Source organism: Dendropsophus ebraccatus, chromosome 5 (assembly GCF_027789765.1).
Source record: "Dendropsophus ebraccatus isolate aDenEbr1 chromosome 5, aDenEbr1.pat, whole genome shotgun sequence".
Classification (NCBI taxonomy): Eukaryota; Metazoa; Chordata; class Amphibia; order Anura; family Hylidae; genus Dendropsophus; species Dendropsophus ebraccatus.
Window position 1 is genome coordinate 152593192 of NC_091458.1, and position 19597 is coordinate 152612788.

At 43.7% G+C, this 19597-nt stretch overlaps 1 protein-coding gene across 2 annotated transcripts in view; it reads left to right on the forward strand.

The window, feature by feature from the left end:
- The window catches only part of CSF3R (colony stimulating factor 3 receptor), a 33857-nt gene that overhangs the window by 4631 nt on the left and 9629 nt on the right, over positions 1-19597 (forward strand). The window contains exons 2-10 of one of the 2 annotated variants that reach the window (XM_069972648.1): positions 6280-6398; positions 8123-8401; positions 10294-10417; positions 10498-10685; positions 13272-13420; positions 15060-15204; positions 17155-17237; positions 17708-17921; positions 18958-19137. In XM_069972648.1, coding sequence (XP_069828749.1) covers positions 6347-6398; positions 8123-8401; positions 10294-10417; positions 10498-10685; positions 13272-13420; positions 15060-15204; positions 17155-17237; positions 17708-17921; positions 18958-19137 — 1414 coding nt within the window. In that variant the 5' untranslated portion in view covers positions 6280-6346. Of the gene's footprint in view, positions 1-6279; positions 6399-7435; positions 7482-8122; positions 8402-10293; positions 10418-10497; positions 10686-13271; positions 13421-15059; positions 15205-17154; positions 17238-17707; positions 17922-18957; positions 19138-19597 lie in introns of those variants that run through there. The other variant, XM_069972649.1, reaches the window with a different exon arrangement.

Here is a 19597-nt window from a genome sequence, read left to right on the forward strand (position 1 = left end):
CCTACAGGCTTAGCTGTTGTCTTATGGCTCCATTACTGTACAGGGCAAGTTACTTTTTCTTCATATTTATACAATTATTATGATTCCCATGTATCTACATCCACAGACCATACTTAAAGGGGCTGTCTGGGATAATTTGACACTGTCCTGCTTTCCCAATCTCAGGCCACGGGTTCTCCGCTGCTGTCAGTGTTCTGGAAACATCCAGTGATGTGCCGCTCCCTCCGGAAATGGTATAGACAGTATAAGGGAGGGAGCTGGACATCACCGGATGTTTCTACAAGAGGGAGGGGGGCAGGGGGCCATCCATAAGGAGGGGGAAGGGGGCCATCTATAGGAGGGAGGGGGCAGGGGGCCAGCTATAAGAAAGGGGAAGTGGGCCATCTATAAGGAGGGGGAAGGGGGCCATCTATAGGAGGGAGGAGGACAGGGGGCCATCTTTAAGGGGTGGAGGGAGAGGGGGCCATCTATAGGAGGGAGAGGGGGCTATCTATAAGGGGTGGAGGGAGAGGGGGGCATCTATAAGGGGTGGAGAGAGAGGGGGGCATTTATAAGGAGGGGGCCATCTATAGGAAGGGGGAGAGGGGGCTATCTATAAGGGGGGCAACATAGGGGGAGAGGGGGCCATCTATAAGGGGGGCAACATAGGGTGAGGGGGCCATCTATAAGGGGGGCAACATAGGGGGAGAGGGGGCCATCTATAAGGGGGACAACATGGGGGGCATCTATAAGGGGGACAACTCAGGGGGCCATCTATAAAAGGGGATACACAGAGGGGGCATCTATAAGGAGGCTACACAGAGGGGGCATATACTACAAGGCGGATCACATAGTGTCAGGGCTACCCACTAAATGAGGGTACAAAGGGGCCAATACAGATGTGCAGTTTGTAGAGAGATGAGGATGGTGACACAGTGTGGAGTCCAATATGTCTGCCTGGCAGATTCTGTGGATTTGTGGCTCGGAGAAGTTCTCATAATGGCCCAGGACAGATGGAGAATATGAAAAGGGAAGAACTCTCATCAGAGAAGACGTTCCCTGTGAGTCACCTGATGTAATTGCACTGTAATGTATATGGTGTACAGAACCTGTGTAGAGCTGCGTCCACCTCTATATGACTGGATGAGGTGATAGTGATCTGTGTACAGTGGATCTTATTCAGTAGCAGCTGTGGTGTTAGTCAGTATGTGGTGGTATTAGTCAGTAGCAGTGGTGGTGTTAGTAGCAGCATTGGTGTTAGTCAGTATTTGGCGGTGTTAGTATGTGGTGGTATTAGTCAGTACTAGCAGGGGTGTTAATCAGTATATGGTGGTGTTATTCAGTAGCAGTGGTGGTGTTAGTCAGTATGAGGTGGTATTAGTCAGTAGCAGTGCTGGTGTTAGTCTGTATGTGGTGGAATTATTTGTTACTTGTTATCTGGTACTGTGTTTTATTGGTCTTAGTATACAGGATTTGGTCAGTAACAATATGGTGGTGATGGTAGTGGTTGTGGTGTGGCGGTAATACTTCCTTCCTGTATACTGGCAATATTGGTCTAGTATACAGAATTTGGTCAGTAACAGTATGGCGGTAATATGTATGGTGATAATATTTTCTCTTCCTACTTGCTGGTGTTATTGGTAATATCTTGGTGTATGTGTATGTGTGTGTGTGTATATATATATATATATATATATATATATATATATATATACCAATAGCATCACTTGGTCATGAAAGGAGGGGGGCCCAAGTTGACCTCTCGCACCAGGGCCCAGGAGACATTAGCTACGCCCCTGCCCCAGACCACAAAGGGAGGAGGGAAGAGGGAGCTGAGCGTGGTCAGAGTGGACCCAGAGTAAAGGATTTTAGACAACAAGAGTCAAACAGAATGAGAAAACAGGGAAAGGGTGCAAGATAGGTTATACATATATATTAGACATAGGGTGGTATTGGGAAGGTGGATTGTTTAAAATAGTCATCTGGTATTCTGCTAACTGTGATGAATGCTGAGAAAATATTATAAACATTTATTATTTACTAACATTTAACAAATAGGCTGTATCCTATAAAAAAAACAAAAACGTTTTTTGGGATATGAACATGGATAGTGGGATGGGCTCGCAGCGGCAGGCAACCCCCAGCTCGCTACCCCTGGCTAGGCTTGCTTACTGCGGCGGGTGAGGTGCAGCTGGAGACACGTGGGCACGTAGGAACAAAGCAGGACTCACAGCAAAAAACGCAGGCAGCAAGAACACAGCAGGGCTCACGGTTAGAACAGCAGGTAGCAGGAACCACGGGCAGGAGCAACGGGCAGAAACCACGGGCAGGAACAACAGAGCACGCAAGGGAAGCATGCAGAGGCTCCAACAAGGCAAAGGCAGGACAGGTGCAAGTATTTATAGTGTGAAAGGTGATTGGGTGCAGACCAATTAAGGATGCACTGTCCCTTTAAATTCAAGCAGAGCCGGCGCGCACGCTCCCTCCGTAGGAGACAGGGACGCTTGCTGGACCATGCGGGGGGAGACAGCAGAGAGGACTGGGGACGCACAGGACCACATGCAGCCGGGGAGAAGAGGGGAGCTCGAGCTGGGGGAGATAGAGAGGCCGCGGGATGAGGTACGTGGCTGCGGCTGTTAGACAAACTGTTGAAATGTAGTGGATGGCCGCCATTTATTGGCAAATAACGGGAGTTATTACCAACAATAAGGGATGAATAGGAGAGATCCTGCCCAGGGGCATTCCTAATGATCAGGAGGGACAGAGAGGCATTGCAGGCCTAGGGCACAGACACTATAGGCCAATTTGACACAGGGCTGCAAGTTTACAAGTTGGTTTTTAGGACAATAATTGCATCACCTGCCGAACGGACGGTTATTACAAACAATGGGCGTAGTTTTAAAATAACTTCAATTATTTGCCATTAAATGGCGGACATCCACTAAATTTCAACAGTGTGTGAACATGGTCTTTCTGTGTTTTAAATCCACTCCTTGTTTTGGTTGAAAAATACTGAGCAAAAATACTGTGTGGGAACACGCCCTTAGGCTAGGTTCACACATTGTATGACCCAGCCGTGTCACAGAACGGCCAGTGTCAGTGAAGATCTGCCAGTGTCAGTACTGCAGTATCGGCCGAATGAACTTCATTTCTGTTGAATCGAGATGCGGGTGCACTGGTGTGTGCCCGAATCCCAGTTCTCCATTGCAGTGCGGCCGAAGCGGCACTCTCCATTGTGTAAACTGACATGTCTGTGCGGCCACTATTCAATGAATAGTAGGCGCACAAAACTGACATGTCAGTTTTTCATGCGGCCGGTTGGAATCTTTTGGTGTAAACTCAGCAAAGATCAAACTACAAACGCAAAAATCGTTCATATGCCGTTGATCGCATCTTTTGAGCTGATCTCAAAATCATTGTTAATAGTCCTCAAGTAGCGATTTATCTTCTCGTCTAAGTGCTTATGATATAAAAGAAAAAATCCTCACTTGTCGTTCACTAAACAAGCGATTAAGTGATTTATCTGTGCGCGTAAACGGACCTTTATTCCAGAGTTTCTTCATGTCCAGTTTGATCCTATCCTATTGTTTCCCTGGGGAGGTGACCTTTGCTTGTACAGTAGTTGTGCCGCAGACACCAGGACGGCTCTCCTATCAGTTTCCCTTTCTAATTAGCTTCGTTCTTTCCAACAACAAAGAGAATAAAATTAAATTCAAAGGAGTCAGAACATACTAGGCTTACGTATAATAAAGAAGGACTTTTTTTTTTTTACCGAAAACAACTGATTATACTATCTGGAACCATTTGTAATTGTGCAGAGTTCATAAAAAAATTGTATATCAAACAATTTCTTTAATATTCCTCTTTGATAATTCATAGTTTTTCATAAGAATGTTCAGAATTTACTGCTGAAATCCAATGCAAACCCTCAGATTTAAAGCAACTCTGTACCGACATTCTGTCCCCTCCCCCACACCTGAAACCGCTTGTACCGTCAGATAGCTGCTTTTAATCCAAAATCAGTCCTGGGGTCCAGTTATTGTCCTGAAAAACAACTTTTAAACTTGCAGCCCTGTGTCAAACTGGCGTGGCCTAGAGTGTCTATACCCTAGGCCTGAAGCGCCTCTCCACCCCCCCCCCCCCCCCTCTTCATCATCAGGAATGGTCTTGGGCCTTAACGATCCAGCACATGTGCACCGCTTAGATAAGTGATGAATAGGAGAGATCGTGCCCAGGGGCATTCCTAATAATGAGGAGGGACAGAGAGGCATCGCAGGCCTAGGGCACAGACACTCTAGGCCAGGCAAATTTGACACAGAGCTGCAAGTTTAAAAGTTGTTTTTTAGGACAATAACTGCATCCCCTGCCGAACAGACATCTTGGACAGATCTTGGATTAAAAGCAGCAGTCCACGTTATTTTTTTATTTGTTCTGCAGGCTGGCACATATTCTTACAATATGTCCGGCCCTGCAGTGCCATTCAAATCCCGCGGGCACCCACAGAATCTCTTCAGCTTCAGCTTTGCAGCTAGGAAGGCCGGAAGTCAGAGTCTCCAAAGCATCTCTATGGGAGCGCTCTCATAGAGATGCAGTCGAGACCACGATTTCTGGCCTTCAACAGCCCTGGAGAAAGAAGAGTTGTCAGAAGAACCATGTCTGACCGCCACAGGACAGGACTGAAGTCACACTGCCGGACACTGATCATCATTGGTTAGATCATCAGCGGGTTCCTTCAGATAAACCTGCCGATTGTTCCCGATAGCCCTGGGATGGGATGATCCCTGACTTTGTCCTCTCTGTTAGCGTTTAGCACTGCATAGTGTGTAGAAGTGCTGCTTTCAAGAAACGGGTGTCTGTTCTTCCCATGTGTGTCTGTCCACTACCTCGCTTCAGACTACCCTGGACTCGTCCTCTCTCAGGGGATCTGGCATAAGCCAGGGCCCAACATGACTGCTGTAGGAACCGTTCTGGCTTGTGTCCTCTCTCTACAGGAACCAGACTAAGACTGACTAAGTGTGTGTCTACACTTTCTCCCCCATGTGACAACTTCCTACAGGGTATGTAATACCTGCTGTGAGTGGGTGAGAAGAAAGTGCAAAAGAAGAAAGAGAACAGGGTAAGAGGAAAGAGCTCTCATTGGTTCACAAATCACAAACAACAATTACCCCTTGAGTACTACAGATGTGCAATACTTGAGTACAAGATATATATACTAGCGACATTTAGTGGCAAAACTTAGGTACAACTTTATTACCACTGAGTACAGGCTTTTGCGATGGGTGTATGAACTAGTAGCACCCGTGGAGGGACACCACACCAACAGTGCTCCGGAGCGGAGTTTACCTCCACTAACAGCACAGGACCATAAGCACATACCTTCCTACTCAGCGTCCCAGGCGCTATAGGGGGCTATCAGCAGGTTAGATTCATCTAACTTTCTGATAGTTCCTCTTTAAGGTTGAGCAAGTACTGGCATGAGAGTGTGACTGGGAGTCCTTAGTTTTACTTGCTCAGGTGGTAAGTCTTTCTCTACAGATATCAGATATGGGGCTACATTGAACTTTTTTTGTGGTTTATTTACTTGAACAGATGTTTCCCCAACTTTGCTGATGACTATAATTACTAATATATATTAGTGGTCCTAAGTCTCCCCTTAAGGGTACGTTCACACTTACCGGATCCGCAGCTGATTTTCTTTAAAATAATTAAACACAGCATCAAATCTGCACCATCAAATCTGCTGCGGATCTGCTACAAATCCTGTAGGTGTGAACGCACCCTTAAATGGAGCATTAGTTGAGCATGTCGGCTGCTGCTCCATTTAGTGTGTAGGCAACTGCTTATAGGAACAGCAGTACTGGATTGAATCGAGCGGCAGTGCACATGCCCCACTGCCATTTTATTCAGATGTGGTATTCAGGACCCTTCTTTATGATTGATGAAGGTCTCCACTGTTGGTAGTGTTGGCAGTAGGTGGCATTATAAGTCCAGACCTTGGAGCTCCCGACATCATGATTCATTGTGATGCTGAAAGCTCCAAAACCTTTTAAAAGGTCACACTACTGTACTGACACAGCTGCGGGGTTGTGTCAGTACAGTAGTGCAAACTTTTAAACAGTTTTGGAGCTCCCAGAACCATAAGGAATCATGATGCCGGGAGCTCCGAGGTCCGGTCTGTGCACAGACAGTATTTTGCGTAGGTGTGAATCCCACCTTAGGGGACTCTCCAGTATTATGCAATCATCCTCTGCACTCCATCTGTATTCACAGAATAATGTATTGTTTTTTTTTACTTGGCAGGCACAACATGATGTAGCTTACGTAATTTTTTTGGATAGCTTTGTGGGTAAAAAAAACAACTAAAGAAATGCAGAACATCCCGGGTGCAGTGCTGCTGCTGCTTCTCTGTGTAGCACAAGGTAAGCCATAGCCTACCCGATGTAACTGTGTCTGCCACCAGGTGAACCTATAACAGAAATTAAGCTGACGTTCTGTATTGGTAACATTGCAGGAAGCAGGCGCTGTTCTCACCCTCATATGCACATGCAGAATATTATTCTAGAAAATATAAAGTTTTCAAATTTGTCCGTAATTTCAAATCTGCAATTACGGACAAATTGGGGGACCATTGTTTTCAACTGTCTAAGTACAAACTTAGGGTACTATTACACCAAGCGATTAACAATAAACGATCTTAAAATACCCGAAATCGTTCAACCAATTACACGGAACGATGATCGTTATTTATGATCGTTCTTGCGGTCGTTTAGTCATCGCTATTGCGTACGTTTCAGCTATGACTTCTTATACCACCGAACGATTTGCGAACGATCAAACGATAAAAATAGGTCCAGATCCTATTAAACGATCAACGATTACTTGTTGGTCGTTTAATCGTGTCCTGCTAATACACCAAATGATTATCGTTCAAATCCGAACGATTTTTTGAACCATAATTGTACCGTGGAATAGGGCCCTTAAACTAGACACTTAAAGACTGTCTAGTTTTTTGGTGCAAAGTTTACACTATCTATTACTTGGCTTTAAGTCCGCCGGAATTTACAAAATAGACCATGCCCAATTTTTGCATAACTTTGGGGGAGACTTATCAAACATGGTGTAAAGCAGTGCTTCTTAATTCCAGTCCTCAGGCCTCACCAACAGGTCATGTTTTGAGGATTTCCTTAGTATTTGACAGGTGATATAATTATACTCAGTGCCTCTGGTATTATCACAGGTGTTCTTTGTATGGGATATCCTCAAAACATGACCTGTTGGTGAGGCCTGGATTTGAGAAGCACTGGTGTAAAGTGACACTGGCCCAGTTGCCCCTAGCAACCAATCAGATTCCACCTTTCACTCCTCACAGACTCTTTGGAAAATGAAAGCTGGAATCTGATTGGTTGCTAGGGGCAACTGAGCCAGTTTCACTGTACACCATGTTTGATAAATCTCGTCCTATAGAAGTCTAAAGGAGCGTCTGTAATTTTTGCGGATGAAACGTCCGTAACATCTTCAAATCTGGGAAAAATACGGATAAATATTTATTTTAATCCATTCCCACTTATTTAACTTTTACTTTTATGCTGATCCAAAAAAAAAAAATGGATTACAGATAGATTACAGATGAATTTTTGGCAGATGGCCGATGAAGATTTCGGATGATTGCAGACATCATATACGGTCCTGAAAAAATATTAAATGTGTGAATTTAGCCTAAGGGCCCTATTACACGGGACGAGTATCGGGCGGAAAAATGTAAATGATAATCGTCCTGTGTAATTGCAGGCAACAATCGAAAAATCGTATATGTGTCGTTGATCGTTCACTTAGATCTGACCCTATGGGCCCTATTAAAAATTTTCGCCGGACTTCTCCTTTAATCGTTCGCTGTAATTCCACATTTGTTCGTTGATCGTTCGCTGTAATTCCAAACCGTTCCTTCTTTTGAGGGGTACAGGTGGAGTAATCGATCATAGCAACTATCATAACTAACAGCTATCGTTTATGTAATATGGTCAACGATTTCAGGTTAACGATAAACAATCTAGTTTGCAATCGTTTATCGTTAATCGCTAATTGTGAAAGATCGAAAACTTATCCCATCCAGTAATGCCATGGTATCATCTGGTCTTGTTTGTAGGTGTCCACTCCTGTCACATCACTGTGGCTTCCTCGGTCATACAGGTCGGTTCTCCTCTCTCAGCTTCCTGTCACTGCCCTCACTTAGGAAATGGAAAACCTGATGTCATGTTGAAACTGGATGATGATTTTGTCCGGTGTGATCTATCCGGCAATGTGGAGACGAGCACATGTTCTGCATACATTGCAAGCTTTAACCAGAGCTCCGCATTACTGCAGTGTTACGTCGGCAGCAGTGAGGGACCCCAGCTTATGGACCAGATCACCGTCACTGCTGGATGTGAGTTTCATTTTTTTTTTCAATAACTATAATTTGAGGCTTGACTTGCTGTATAAACAATGGCCGTTCTTTTCATAAAAAGTACATTATGTGAACAAATCCTAAGGCTATGTTCCCACACTGTAGAAACAACTCCGGTAGACTGTAGTGGAAGGCCCATGAAGAGCAGGTTGGCGGGGTAGCTCTAGTTGTGTTGTGGCAGCTTAGTGGGTGAGGGTCACTTGGGAACTTGTGGCGTTATTACCCACCCCCGATCGGATGGCTTTCGTGTCCGCAGGTTTAGATAACCAAAATAAACGCTGGTGTGTTGGTGCAAAGGAATAAACAGAGTCCAATGGCTTAACCAGAATAACAACCGTGTACTCAGTGCTTTAGTGCAATACACAAAAATAGGTTTTCGCTTCAATAACGACAGGTGCAGAGAGGAGAACGAAGAAGTGTTAGGCTATGTTCACACACAGTATATTTCAGGCAGTATTTGGTCCTCATGTCAGGTTCTCATAGCAACCAAAACCAGGAGTAGATTGAAAACACAGAAAGGATCTGTTCACACAATGTTGAAATTGAGTGGATGGCCACCATTTAATGGCAAATATTTGCTGTTATTTTAGAACAACGGCTGCTGTATTGAAATAATGGCCGTTATTTACTGTTATATGGCGGCCATCCACTCAATTTCAACATTGTATAAACAGAGCCTTTCTGTGTTTTTAATCCACTCCTGGTTTTGGTTGCTATGAGGACCTGACATGGGGACCAAATACTGCCTGAAATATACGTAGTGTGAACCCAGCCTTAATCTGTGAACTGGAAGAGAGTGAAGTCGTGGAGTGTCTTGAGGGCCCTGTCCAATGTAGCAGTGTACTCTGTTGGGATAGTGTAGCTGAGAGTAGTAGAGAAGAAGAGAAGATCCACGTACCAAGTCCCTGCACTGGATTGAGCAGACTTCCCAAAACTTTTCAGGATAGCCATGTGTTACACAGCAGAATACATAGGCTAGCTGCAACTTTGTTCCACTGAGGTCAGTGCCTAACTGGAAACAGGTCACAGTCCTGTACTATGTGGCTAGTTATTCCTGGCGTGGACAAGGTGGTCCTCAGAGGATGTCCTTTTCCTCCTGAGAGAAGTCTAGTGCTGCATGCTAGTGGTTACTTAAAGAGGAAATCAGCTTAAGTCTCTGGGTCCCTTGGTCCCTGACAAGGGTCCTGGCTGGAGCCAGGCCCTTGCTTGACTGCATCAAGAACTGTGTCTTGTTGTCTTGCTCTCTCTCCACTGACTAGAGAACTAGACTTAACTTCTCCCACCAGGAACTTAACTCCCTTTTCTAGGGCAAACTAAGCCTTCTCGTGATTGGCAGTGCTTGTGTGTGTAAGAGAAAAGGGATAGGATAGGTTAGGAAAAGGAGGAAAAATAACCTGCAACTGGACATGAAAGCTTCATGTGACCAAAACAGTTAACCCAATACTTTCCTCAGCTGTGCAAAGAATAAGTCATAACAAAAACAGTAGTGACACCTAGTGGGGAAAACACAGAATACACTCAGGCCACATCCCACTTTGTGAACCTGAGAGAAACCTTTACACAGGTGCATAAGAATTTTTGTGCAGCACCTTGTGCTGGGACACTACACAACAACTGTTGCTCGTGAATGACCGCCACCTACGTCCAGAATTAATGAACACGATCATAGGTAGTGTTAAACAATGGCCATTCACATGTAAAAGTCGTTTCTACAGCGTGGAATGCCAAACCCTCGGGTTCGTCCAGGTTTTCTCATCTCTAATAAGCAGCATGTTCTCAGATATATAATTACCAAGATTCTTTAGGAGTGAATTGATATTCCCAGTACCACGTCTATCTGTACACACGTCAATAATTCCACTGTTTTACAGACCCTCCAGCTTCACCGACCAATATAAGCTGCTTTATGAACATTTCCAAAAACATTGTCCTCTGCACGTGGCATCTCCGGAGTGACTCCATATTGGAGGAGAACGTCACATTGTCAGCCTTCAGGTAAGTCATCCAATACGAGATCGGGAAACTGTATAACTGCCCTCATTACTCACCTTCTTACTTTATTTTGGCTCTTGCAGGTCCTCAAACAACTGTGGGACTCATTTAAGTAGTGAATACACATGTAATCCCTCCAAGGGGGACAATTCTTGTACAATTCCTCGTAAAAACTTCGACAATTATGGGGAACTGTCCGTACAAGTGACCGTGCAAAATAAGATCGGCTCTGCTACTTCTTCTCCTCTTTGTGTGGTCCCGTTACTAGAAGGTACAAACCATTTAGGCTATTGGTCCAATGGCTAAATGTTTCATCCAAATATATTAAGTGTTACACAGTTTGGCTATGTTCACACACTGTCAAAATGGCTGCCGTTTTTATCGGACAGATGTAGTTTAATGGCAAATAATGGCCATTATTTTATAAAATAACAGTTGTTATCTGCCATTAAAGGGGTTATCCAGCTAAGAGCTAAAAAATGGTAAAAATGGTGGTCTTACCAAGTCCCCCTGAATATTTTGAGCCGTCTCCTGTCTTTCTAGTCGCTGCCATTCCTGAGTTACAAGTTTTTCTAAAAGCCGATCTATATCCAAGATAGGAAACTACATTTCCCATCATGCATCTCCCTGATTGGTCCATTTGTGTACTCGCCCCCTTAGCTTTCTTTTCTGCCCACTGTTGTCACTACTTTTGCACAGTTAACACAGGACTGTTTTTTTTTCATTGGTTTTGCATCACATCATCCCAATATGTATTCCACATTAGCTGATGATGTAGCAGAGCTGAAGCGTGCATGGTGTATCTATGTGCTCCATAAAAGGCATATGTTTGGTGAGGGTGTAGTGTAGGTTTAGATCTCTGCTTGCTGACTGTGACTGAAAACATTCTAATTCCATCCAGACTCTAAGAATATCCATAACCCTTACAATATACAGAGCTATGACACAAAGACAGGTACGTATGCCTGTATTCACTGACAGCAAGCGGAGATAGAACTATAACTTTTCCTATTACAGACACCTAGACTCAGGGACACATGTAAGTCTATGGAAGCAGCACAGGTGCATGGAGATGATGCAGATAATGTCTCCTGATGGTCGGGTTACCAAGTCAATAGACAGCTAACCCAGCCTCCAGAGAGGAGATCACATGTCCTGTGACTACAAAGGGAATAGGGAGCAGCAGATTGTCAGAGAGGACACAGAGAAGATGATTTTAGACATCCAGAGCGGGTAACTATGAGAAAAAAAAGAAAAACTGAGAAAAGGTGCAAGACAGGTTATACATATATATTAGACATAGGGTGGTATTGGGAAGAGAGATTGTTTAGAATATTGTTTCTGTTATCTGGATAACCCTTTTAAATGTCCAATAAAAATGGCTATCACTTTGATGGTATGTGAACATAGCCTTTTAATGTGTTCTCACTATACTAACACTAATAATATGGAAGGAAAATTCCATACATCTTATACAGCAATTAAAAGACAAGAATAACAGCGACACTGCTAAACCTAGATCTATGGGTCTGGAACCTATCTATTATAAGAGAGGACAAAACAGTAACAACATTTTGTTGCAAAAAGAAGCTAGATGGATCATCTCTACCAATGCACAGGGGGGGGGGGAGCAGATGGATTGTATGAAAGAATTGATCTAAAGCGAATGTACAATCAGCAGATCGGTACTTTTTAAAATGCTGCCTGTTTCCAGCACTTTTGCTGTGCACCGGCCAAGCTCTATGCACTGGGGCAGGCCCGCCACCCTCAATGTGACCATACTTAAATCAATGGGGAGGGGACATCCTCACAATGGGGGCAGCGGGCCCACCCCCAGTGCATAGAGCCGTTGGGAGGCAAAGGAACGGTGGCAAGTGCAGGAACTGGGCGGCATTTCAAAAAATGACCGCGCCACCGAGATCCTCGCACCAGTGCCAATCTGCTAATGTGAAAAAAAAAGCGATGTACCTGATAGTACATTCCCTTTAAGTATGTATCTCTGATCTGATATCTCCGGATTGTTATATACTGGTGTTTGTTTTCATATGTTGATGTTTTTATACAGTAAGGGCCAGTTCACACTGAGGAATCAGTGCTGAATCAGCAAGGAAAGTGTCCCAGGCGGAAAGTGTTCTCGTGGAATTTCGCCCAGTATTCTCATGGAATTCGGTGGAGAATCCGCAAGGAAAGTGTTCCTCCTGGAATCACCTCTGGCGGAATTCCGCAAAAATTCATTTTTCATTTAATCAAATTCATTTATTTTTTCCAATTCCACACTTAATTTCCGCGAGCATTCCATGTGGAATCTGCTCTGATTCTGCGCGGAAACTCACTGCTCAACTCATTTCAATGGAATCCCACCAGCGGAATTCGCCAGAAGAATTGACCTGTCGACTCTTCTGGCGGAAAGTAAATCCGCCGCAGAAAAATTCTGCTGCATGAACTGCAAAACGCAAATTCCATTGAACTTAATGGAATTTGGCTCTCCACTATATTTCTGGGCGGAATTTTCCGTGAGGAATCAGCGCTGAAATTCAGCACTGATTCCCCAATGTGAACTGGGCCTAACACTCTGTTTACCTATGTCATCAGTCGGCTATATAGTCTGCAGACACAGGGGAGGGGGTGCATGATAGCACAAATCAGTGCAGGTGCTGGCGTCTGTGCCGTCGGCTGCTGGTGTCAATGGATTTTTCTGGATCTATTGTCTGGATGCACAGGAGGCCGCGATCACGCTGAGGACACTACACCCCAGGGTTGTCTCCATACCCAGGGTTCTCTACTACAGTGGAATATATCAGCATAGAGTATATTTACAATCTAGTATTTCTGAATCCGTCGTGTTTCTGTATTTCAGTGAAGCTTGAGCCAATAGTAATTAAAGATGGCGCTCGCCATAACGACTGTGTCACTTTACAATGGACATATGGAAGAAAAGCAGACTTCTTAAAAGACATGAGGTGTCAGCTTCGGTATAGACTGGCTACAGAGAGGAAATGGACTGGGGTAAGTCTTACAGGCAATATAGGGATAATATAGTGCAGGGGCAGGAAACCTTGGCTCTCCGGCAAAACTACAACTCCCATCATGCCTGGACAGCCGAAGCTTTAGCTACAAAGCCAAGCTTCCCTATCCCTGGTATAGTGCATTCCCCTTTAAATCACTCTGCGCTTCTATAAAAATCTCCAAATCGTAAAAAGGTGTGTTTGGCGTGTATTAAATAATGTACGTTATCTGCGCGGACGTCGAAATAATGATCATGACAATTATTCTTGGACGTCTTTTGGGAACAGCGGACGTTATTTTTTAGTTGTTTACACACAGTTTTTCTTTTTTCACCGTCCTTTCAAGGATTTTACTATTAAATTAAATGGACTTTTCATTTAAAGGGCGATCAGTCCACCTGAGCTAGAATAATGGACCACCAGCCGTCACTGTACTGATGGACGGCCAAACTGCGAAATGACGGACATAATGTTAAACTCAAAATAACAGACATAATTTTTACTTTATAAAACGGAGAGGAAAAACGTTGTGAGAACATAGCCATGGACTGGCAGGTACACTATGAGGGAGATTTATCAAACATGGTGTAAAGTGAAACTGGCTCAGTTGCCCCTAGCAACCAATCAGATTCCACCTTTCATTTTCCAAAGAGTCTGTGAGGAATGAAAGGTGGAATCTGATTGGTTGCTAGGGGCAACTGAGCCAGTCTAACTTTACACCATGTTTGATAAATCTCCCCCTATGTGTTTAGTTCTTGACAGAACTTTTTGTCTGGCCTATTACTTTACTGCTCACAGATTGCATCCTGTAGGTACCAAATCACGTAGGCTTCCACCTCACAATATGTTAGAGTCTACGTAAAGTTAATCAAGCATCAGGTTAGAAGGCTTTAGTTATTTATTTTTTCAAATCAACTGGTGCCAGAAAGTTACAGATATATAATTTAATTCTATTTAAAAATCTCTAACGCTTCCAGTACTTATCAGCTGCTGTATGTCATACAGGAAGTGGTATCCTTTCCAGTCTGACACCTCTGCCATGTCAGGAACTGTCCAGAGCAGCAAATCCCCATAGAAAACCTCTCCTGCTCTGGACAGTTCCTGACATGGACAGAGGTGGCAGCAGAGAGCCCTGTGTCAGACTGGAAAGAATACACCACTTCCTGCAGGACATACAGCAGATGATAAGTATTGGAGGACTGGAGATTTTTAAATAGAGGTAAATTACAAGCCTATATCAGTTTCTGACACCAGTTGATTTGAAAAAATAAAATAAATACTACTACTACTACTAATATTTCAACAGAGTACCCCTTGAATGATAAGTCTAACTTTTTCTTAATATGTAAATAAGGGAGTTCAGTGCACAGATCTGACGGCTCCTGCGGTGTGCTTCCATATGAATATTCATAGCCGTCCTCTGCAGTGAGCTGTGGTAGAGAGCGACAACACTGTAGAGCCCCGTCCTCTGCCCTATTAGGATCCATCAACAGGTTACATCCATCCAGTCAGAGAGCAATGCTATATTTACCTCTGCTCAGATGTATAGTAACACTCTGATGGAGTAAAACTAAATCTAACTTGTTTTTACTGCAATACAAATATTTTTTGTTCTTTTTAATCGTGTTTATTCTCTTCAGTTTGTAGAGATCCCAGTTGATGTGAAGACCATGGACCAGTGCGGCTTGTTAGGAGGGGCAAAATACGATTTCCAGATTCGTTGTATCCGTAAGAATCTAACCGGGCAGTGGAGTGAATGGGGACCAACAACCACCGTAGAAACCGGTAAGTCTGGTTATGTAGAAAAAAAAAATAGCCGTTAATTAACTAAGATGTCAGAATAATTCTTCTAAAATAAAAAATAAGTCTAATATTGTGTGTTTCTCCGAAAAAAAGACAGGGTACTATTTATTTCTCTGTATACCTCTGTTGCCCCCCCCCCCCACCTCCCCCTGGAGGTAGCCCCCATACTGTATATTAACCTCACCTCGTAGCTGTTCCTCCATACTGTATACATCCTCCTCTGCAGGTAGTTCCCTTACTGTATACATCCTCCTCTCGGTAATCCCCATACTGTATACCTCCCTCCCCCTCTGTAGTTGTTCCCCCATACTTTATACATCCCCCTCTGCAGGTAGCCCCCATACTGGATACTCACCTCACCTTGTAGTTGTTCCTCCATACTGTATACATCCCCCTCTGCAGGTAGCCCCCATACTGTATACTCACCTCACCTTGTAGTTAGGCCTCCATACTGTATACATCCCACTGTGCAGGTAGTCCCCATATTGTATACATCCCCCTCTGCAGGTAGCCCCCTTACTATATACTCAGCTCACCTCGTAGTTATTCCTCCATACTGTATACATCCCCCTCTGCAGGTTGTCCCCATACTATATACCTCCCTCCCCCCTCTGTAGTTGGCCCATGTGCCATGGCCAGGAGTTCTGAGGATGTTATGCAGCAGGTGGGCTTGGTGATTTTTGCTGGTTCACTTGTCATGGTGGCCAGGAGTGGTGATACCCACCCCCGGAAACATAGGCACTGCCACTTGTAAAGGTAGCGCAGTTGTGTGGGTAAAGGTGTGGAGGTGACTTTCAATGAAAAACTTTACAGCAATATAGTTGAATAAAGACTTGACAGGTGCAGGTGACAGTAGTGGTTGAAGTAGTGAGCAGAGAAATAGAGAATAGAAGTAGAGGTGAAGGGTCCGGTACAGGGACCGTCTTCGGGGCCTTGTCCAAGGTAGAAGTGTATTCAGTGTACTAAATACTGGGCATAGCAGACTCCTCGAGACTTCCCAAGATAGCCATGTGAAAATCAGTAAGATACTTCGGCGTCCTGCTCTTTGTCTTACTGCGGATCAGTCCCTTGACTCTGCTAACTGTCCTGACGATAGGGAGAAGGATCCCTGGCGTGGACAAGGTGGTCCCTAGAGAACGGTTACCCATCCTGTAGGTTTGTCTTAGTCCCTCTACTCCACTTTTACCGACAAAAGACCACCAGGGCCCTGGCCTAAGCCAGGCCTGACTGGAAACTGCAGCGGCAACTCTAACTTCCTCCTTCTCCCATAAAACAAACAAAAGACCCTCCACCAGGAACTAACTAGGCTTATTATAGGGGTGTCCGGGTCTACCCTTAACCCTTTTCCTTCAGCCGTGCTCTGACAAACAGTTAGGGGAGAGAGTGAGACACCAAGTGGTGAATGTACAAACAGCAGCCTCACCCCATCTGTGTAACACCGGACAGAGTTACTTTTACCCAGGTAAGACTTAGTGGACCACCTGTACCGGGACACTGCACATGTACCCTCCGACCTGGCCCTGATTGGCTGATGCTCAACCACCCAGTGTTAGGGATTTGGTCAGCTGACTGTAACTAGGACTTATATTATAGGCTTACGCCAAAAAGCCTCCAGGATGAAGCTATAGCTTATTTTCGGGGTAGAAACATGGTACTATTTATCCATCTTGTTGATGCTGATCCTCCTCCCCCACTTTTTCAAGTATAAATGTATTTTCCAGTCAAGCGTTTGTTCCTTTAATAGGTTTAAAATAATTTTTTTCAATAGTGATTACATTAGATGTTATGATCTCTAGGCATCTTTTCCTTCCAGTGTATGATACTCTGAGCGGCCGTTGCCAAGGCTTTCTTCTCCAAATTTCTTATCCAATTCTAACGCCTGTAATAATCCTCTGAAATGTGTTTCCACTTTAACCACTATAATCATTATAGCTCCAACTGGAAAATTAGAGACCTGGTGGAGAATACTGGAATCCACACGTGAAAGTCTATTGAAAATACAGCTGATGTGGAAGGTACGGTTATAGGAATATACACTACTCAGTGCAAATTTTTCACATACAAGAGAAATAGATTTGTAATTTACTTCTATTTAAAAAATTCAAGTCATACAGTACTTATCAGCTGCTGTATGTCCTGCAGGAAGCGGGGTATTCTTCCCAGTCTGACAATGTGCTGTCTGCTGCCATGGCAGGAACTGTCCAGAGCAGCAGCAAATCCCTATAGGAAACCTCTCCTGACATGGACAGAGGTGGCAGCAGAGAGCACTTTGTCAGTCTGGAAAGAATACAGCACTTCCTGCAGGACATACAGCAGCTGATAAGTATGGGAAGACTTGAGATTTTCAAATAGAAGTAAATTACAAATCTATATAACTTTCTGAAACCAGTTGATTTAAAAGAAAATAATTTTCCCTGGAGTACCCCTTTAATGAAGGTAAAAAAAGTAATGTAATAGCCCCGTAATGTGTCTCCATTTTTTACAGCAACTGGAGAGAAATAAGGTCAATTCAGACCAGGTGGTGTGGTACATTGTGAGGAGCTCCTCCCGTCTACAAGAAACAGACACAATTTTATGCAACACAACCAGTCTTAATTGTACCATCTCCCTCCCCACCGAAAAGAAGAAGGTCTTCCTATGGGCGCACAACAATGCCGGAGCTTCTCCAGTAAGCGAGATCACCTTCACTGCCAGGAACGGTAAGAAGATCTCAACATCTGCCTCACTTTATTAACTTTATTGCACAGCAATCAGGTCTTAGAGGGGTATTGCGCTGAAACGTAACTTTTAATATGTTGTTGCCCATGGTGAGACTAACAATTCCTTCCATACTTGTTATTATCTATTCAGTCTCCTTCCCCCAGTTCTCAGCTGCTACTTTCTGCTGAAGATGCAAGAATCTCTGTGTGAGCTTTTCTATCCGTCTCCCCCTCCTTCCGAGTTCATCAGCAACTTGACCGTTGGCTGTTCAGGCATGATGGGAGTTGTAATTTTTAACAGCTGGAAAACTGAAGGTTCCCTACCCCTGCCATAGACTTTAATGTAGCACGTTATTAGATTCAAAACACGACTGTGCTTTATATCTATTTTACTGTTATATTTTGCTTTTATTTTACTGCATGTGGACATAGCTTGAGAATACCCGAGAGCAGAGCTTTAAAGTGTTTTTTTTTTGCAGAAATCAATAGTACGGGCGATTTTAAGAAACTTTGTAATTGGGTTTATTAGCTGAAAATACATTTTTATCATGAAAAAGCAGTTTGAAGCACCAAAACAGGACAACAAAGAGTTAATTTACAGCTACATCACCGGGCTATCTTCTCTGCAGTCAGCACTGACCTCTCTTACCTTTGAATAGCGCTTTCACACAGCTCCTGCTGTGTAATACTTTGTTCTCTGCTCTCTGCTGGTGACTAATCTCCTTCCTCCCCCTCCCCTCTCCATAGATTACACAGGGCACGTCTAATGTAAACCAGTCAGATTTCCTGATAATGAGCAGTGAATGAGAGAGAGGAGAGGGGGGGGACCTGGGGAAAGTCTTTTTGAATGCAGATAATGGCAGATTTGCCTAATAAACCCAATTACAAAGTTTCTTAAAATCGTCTGTACTATTGATTTCTGCAAAAAAAAAAAAAAAAAAATGAAACGAGTGACACTTTCAGCTTTCTGAATGTAATACGTTCATTACATTCATTACATTTCATTATAATAGATTTATTCCATTTATTATAATAGGGACACCAGTGTCTACACTTCAAGTGTCTTCCCATGGTGATTCCAGCTTGCAGGTTATGTGGAATCCCCAATCTTCAGCTAAGGGCTACCTGCTGGAGTGGTATAAAAGTACAGAGCTGCCTGACTGTGAAATACACTGGAAAACTGAACAGGAAGGAAGCAGGAGCTCAGTTTTGGAAGGTAACACACAGTCGGTGGCACTTCTATAAATGTAGCTTTTGTTTGCAATGCTATTGTGTCACTTTCTAAATCTCCTTCCTAATTTGGTGCCATATAAGCAACATTTAAAGGGAGCCTGTCGCCAAGACAATGCTATCTAATCTATCACCATCATGTTATAGAGCAGAAGGAGCTGAGCGGATTGATATATATCTTTATGGGAAAAGATTCTGTTTCCATGCTAAAGAGTCCAGTCCATTGAGTGACTCCGCCCACTGGACTCCTTAACACAGAATAATCAGGGATTTCAATCAACATGTTACAATTTATACTGAATCTTTTCCCACACAGTTATATATCAATCTGCTCAGCTCTTCCTGCTGTATAACATGATGGTGAGAGATTAGATAGCAATGTGTTGGTGACAGGTTCCCTTTAAGTAAGGAGAATTAAAAAAAAAAAAAAACATTTAAACAAACAT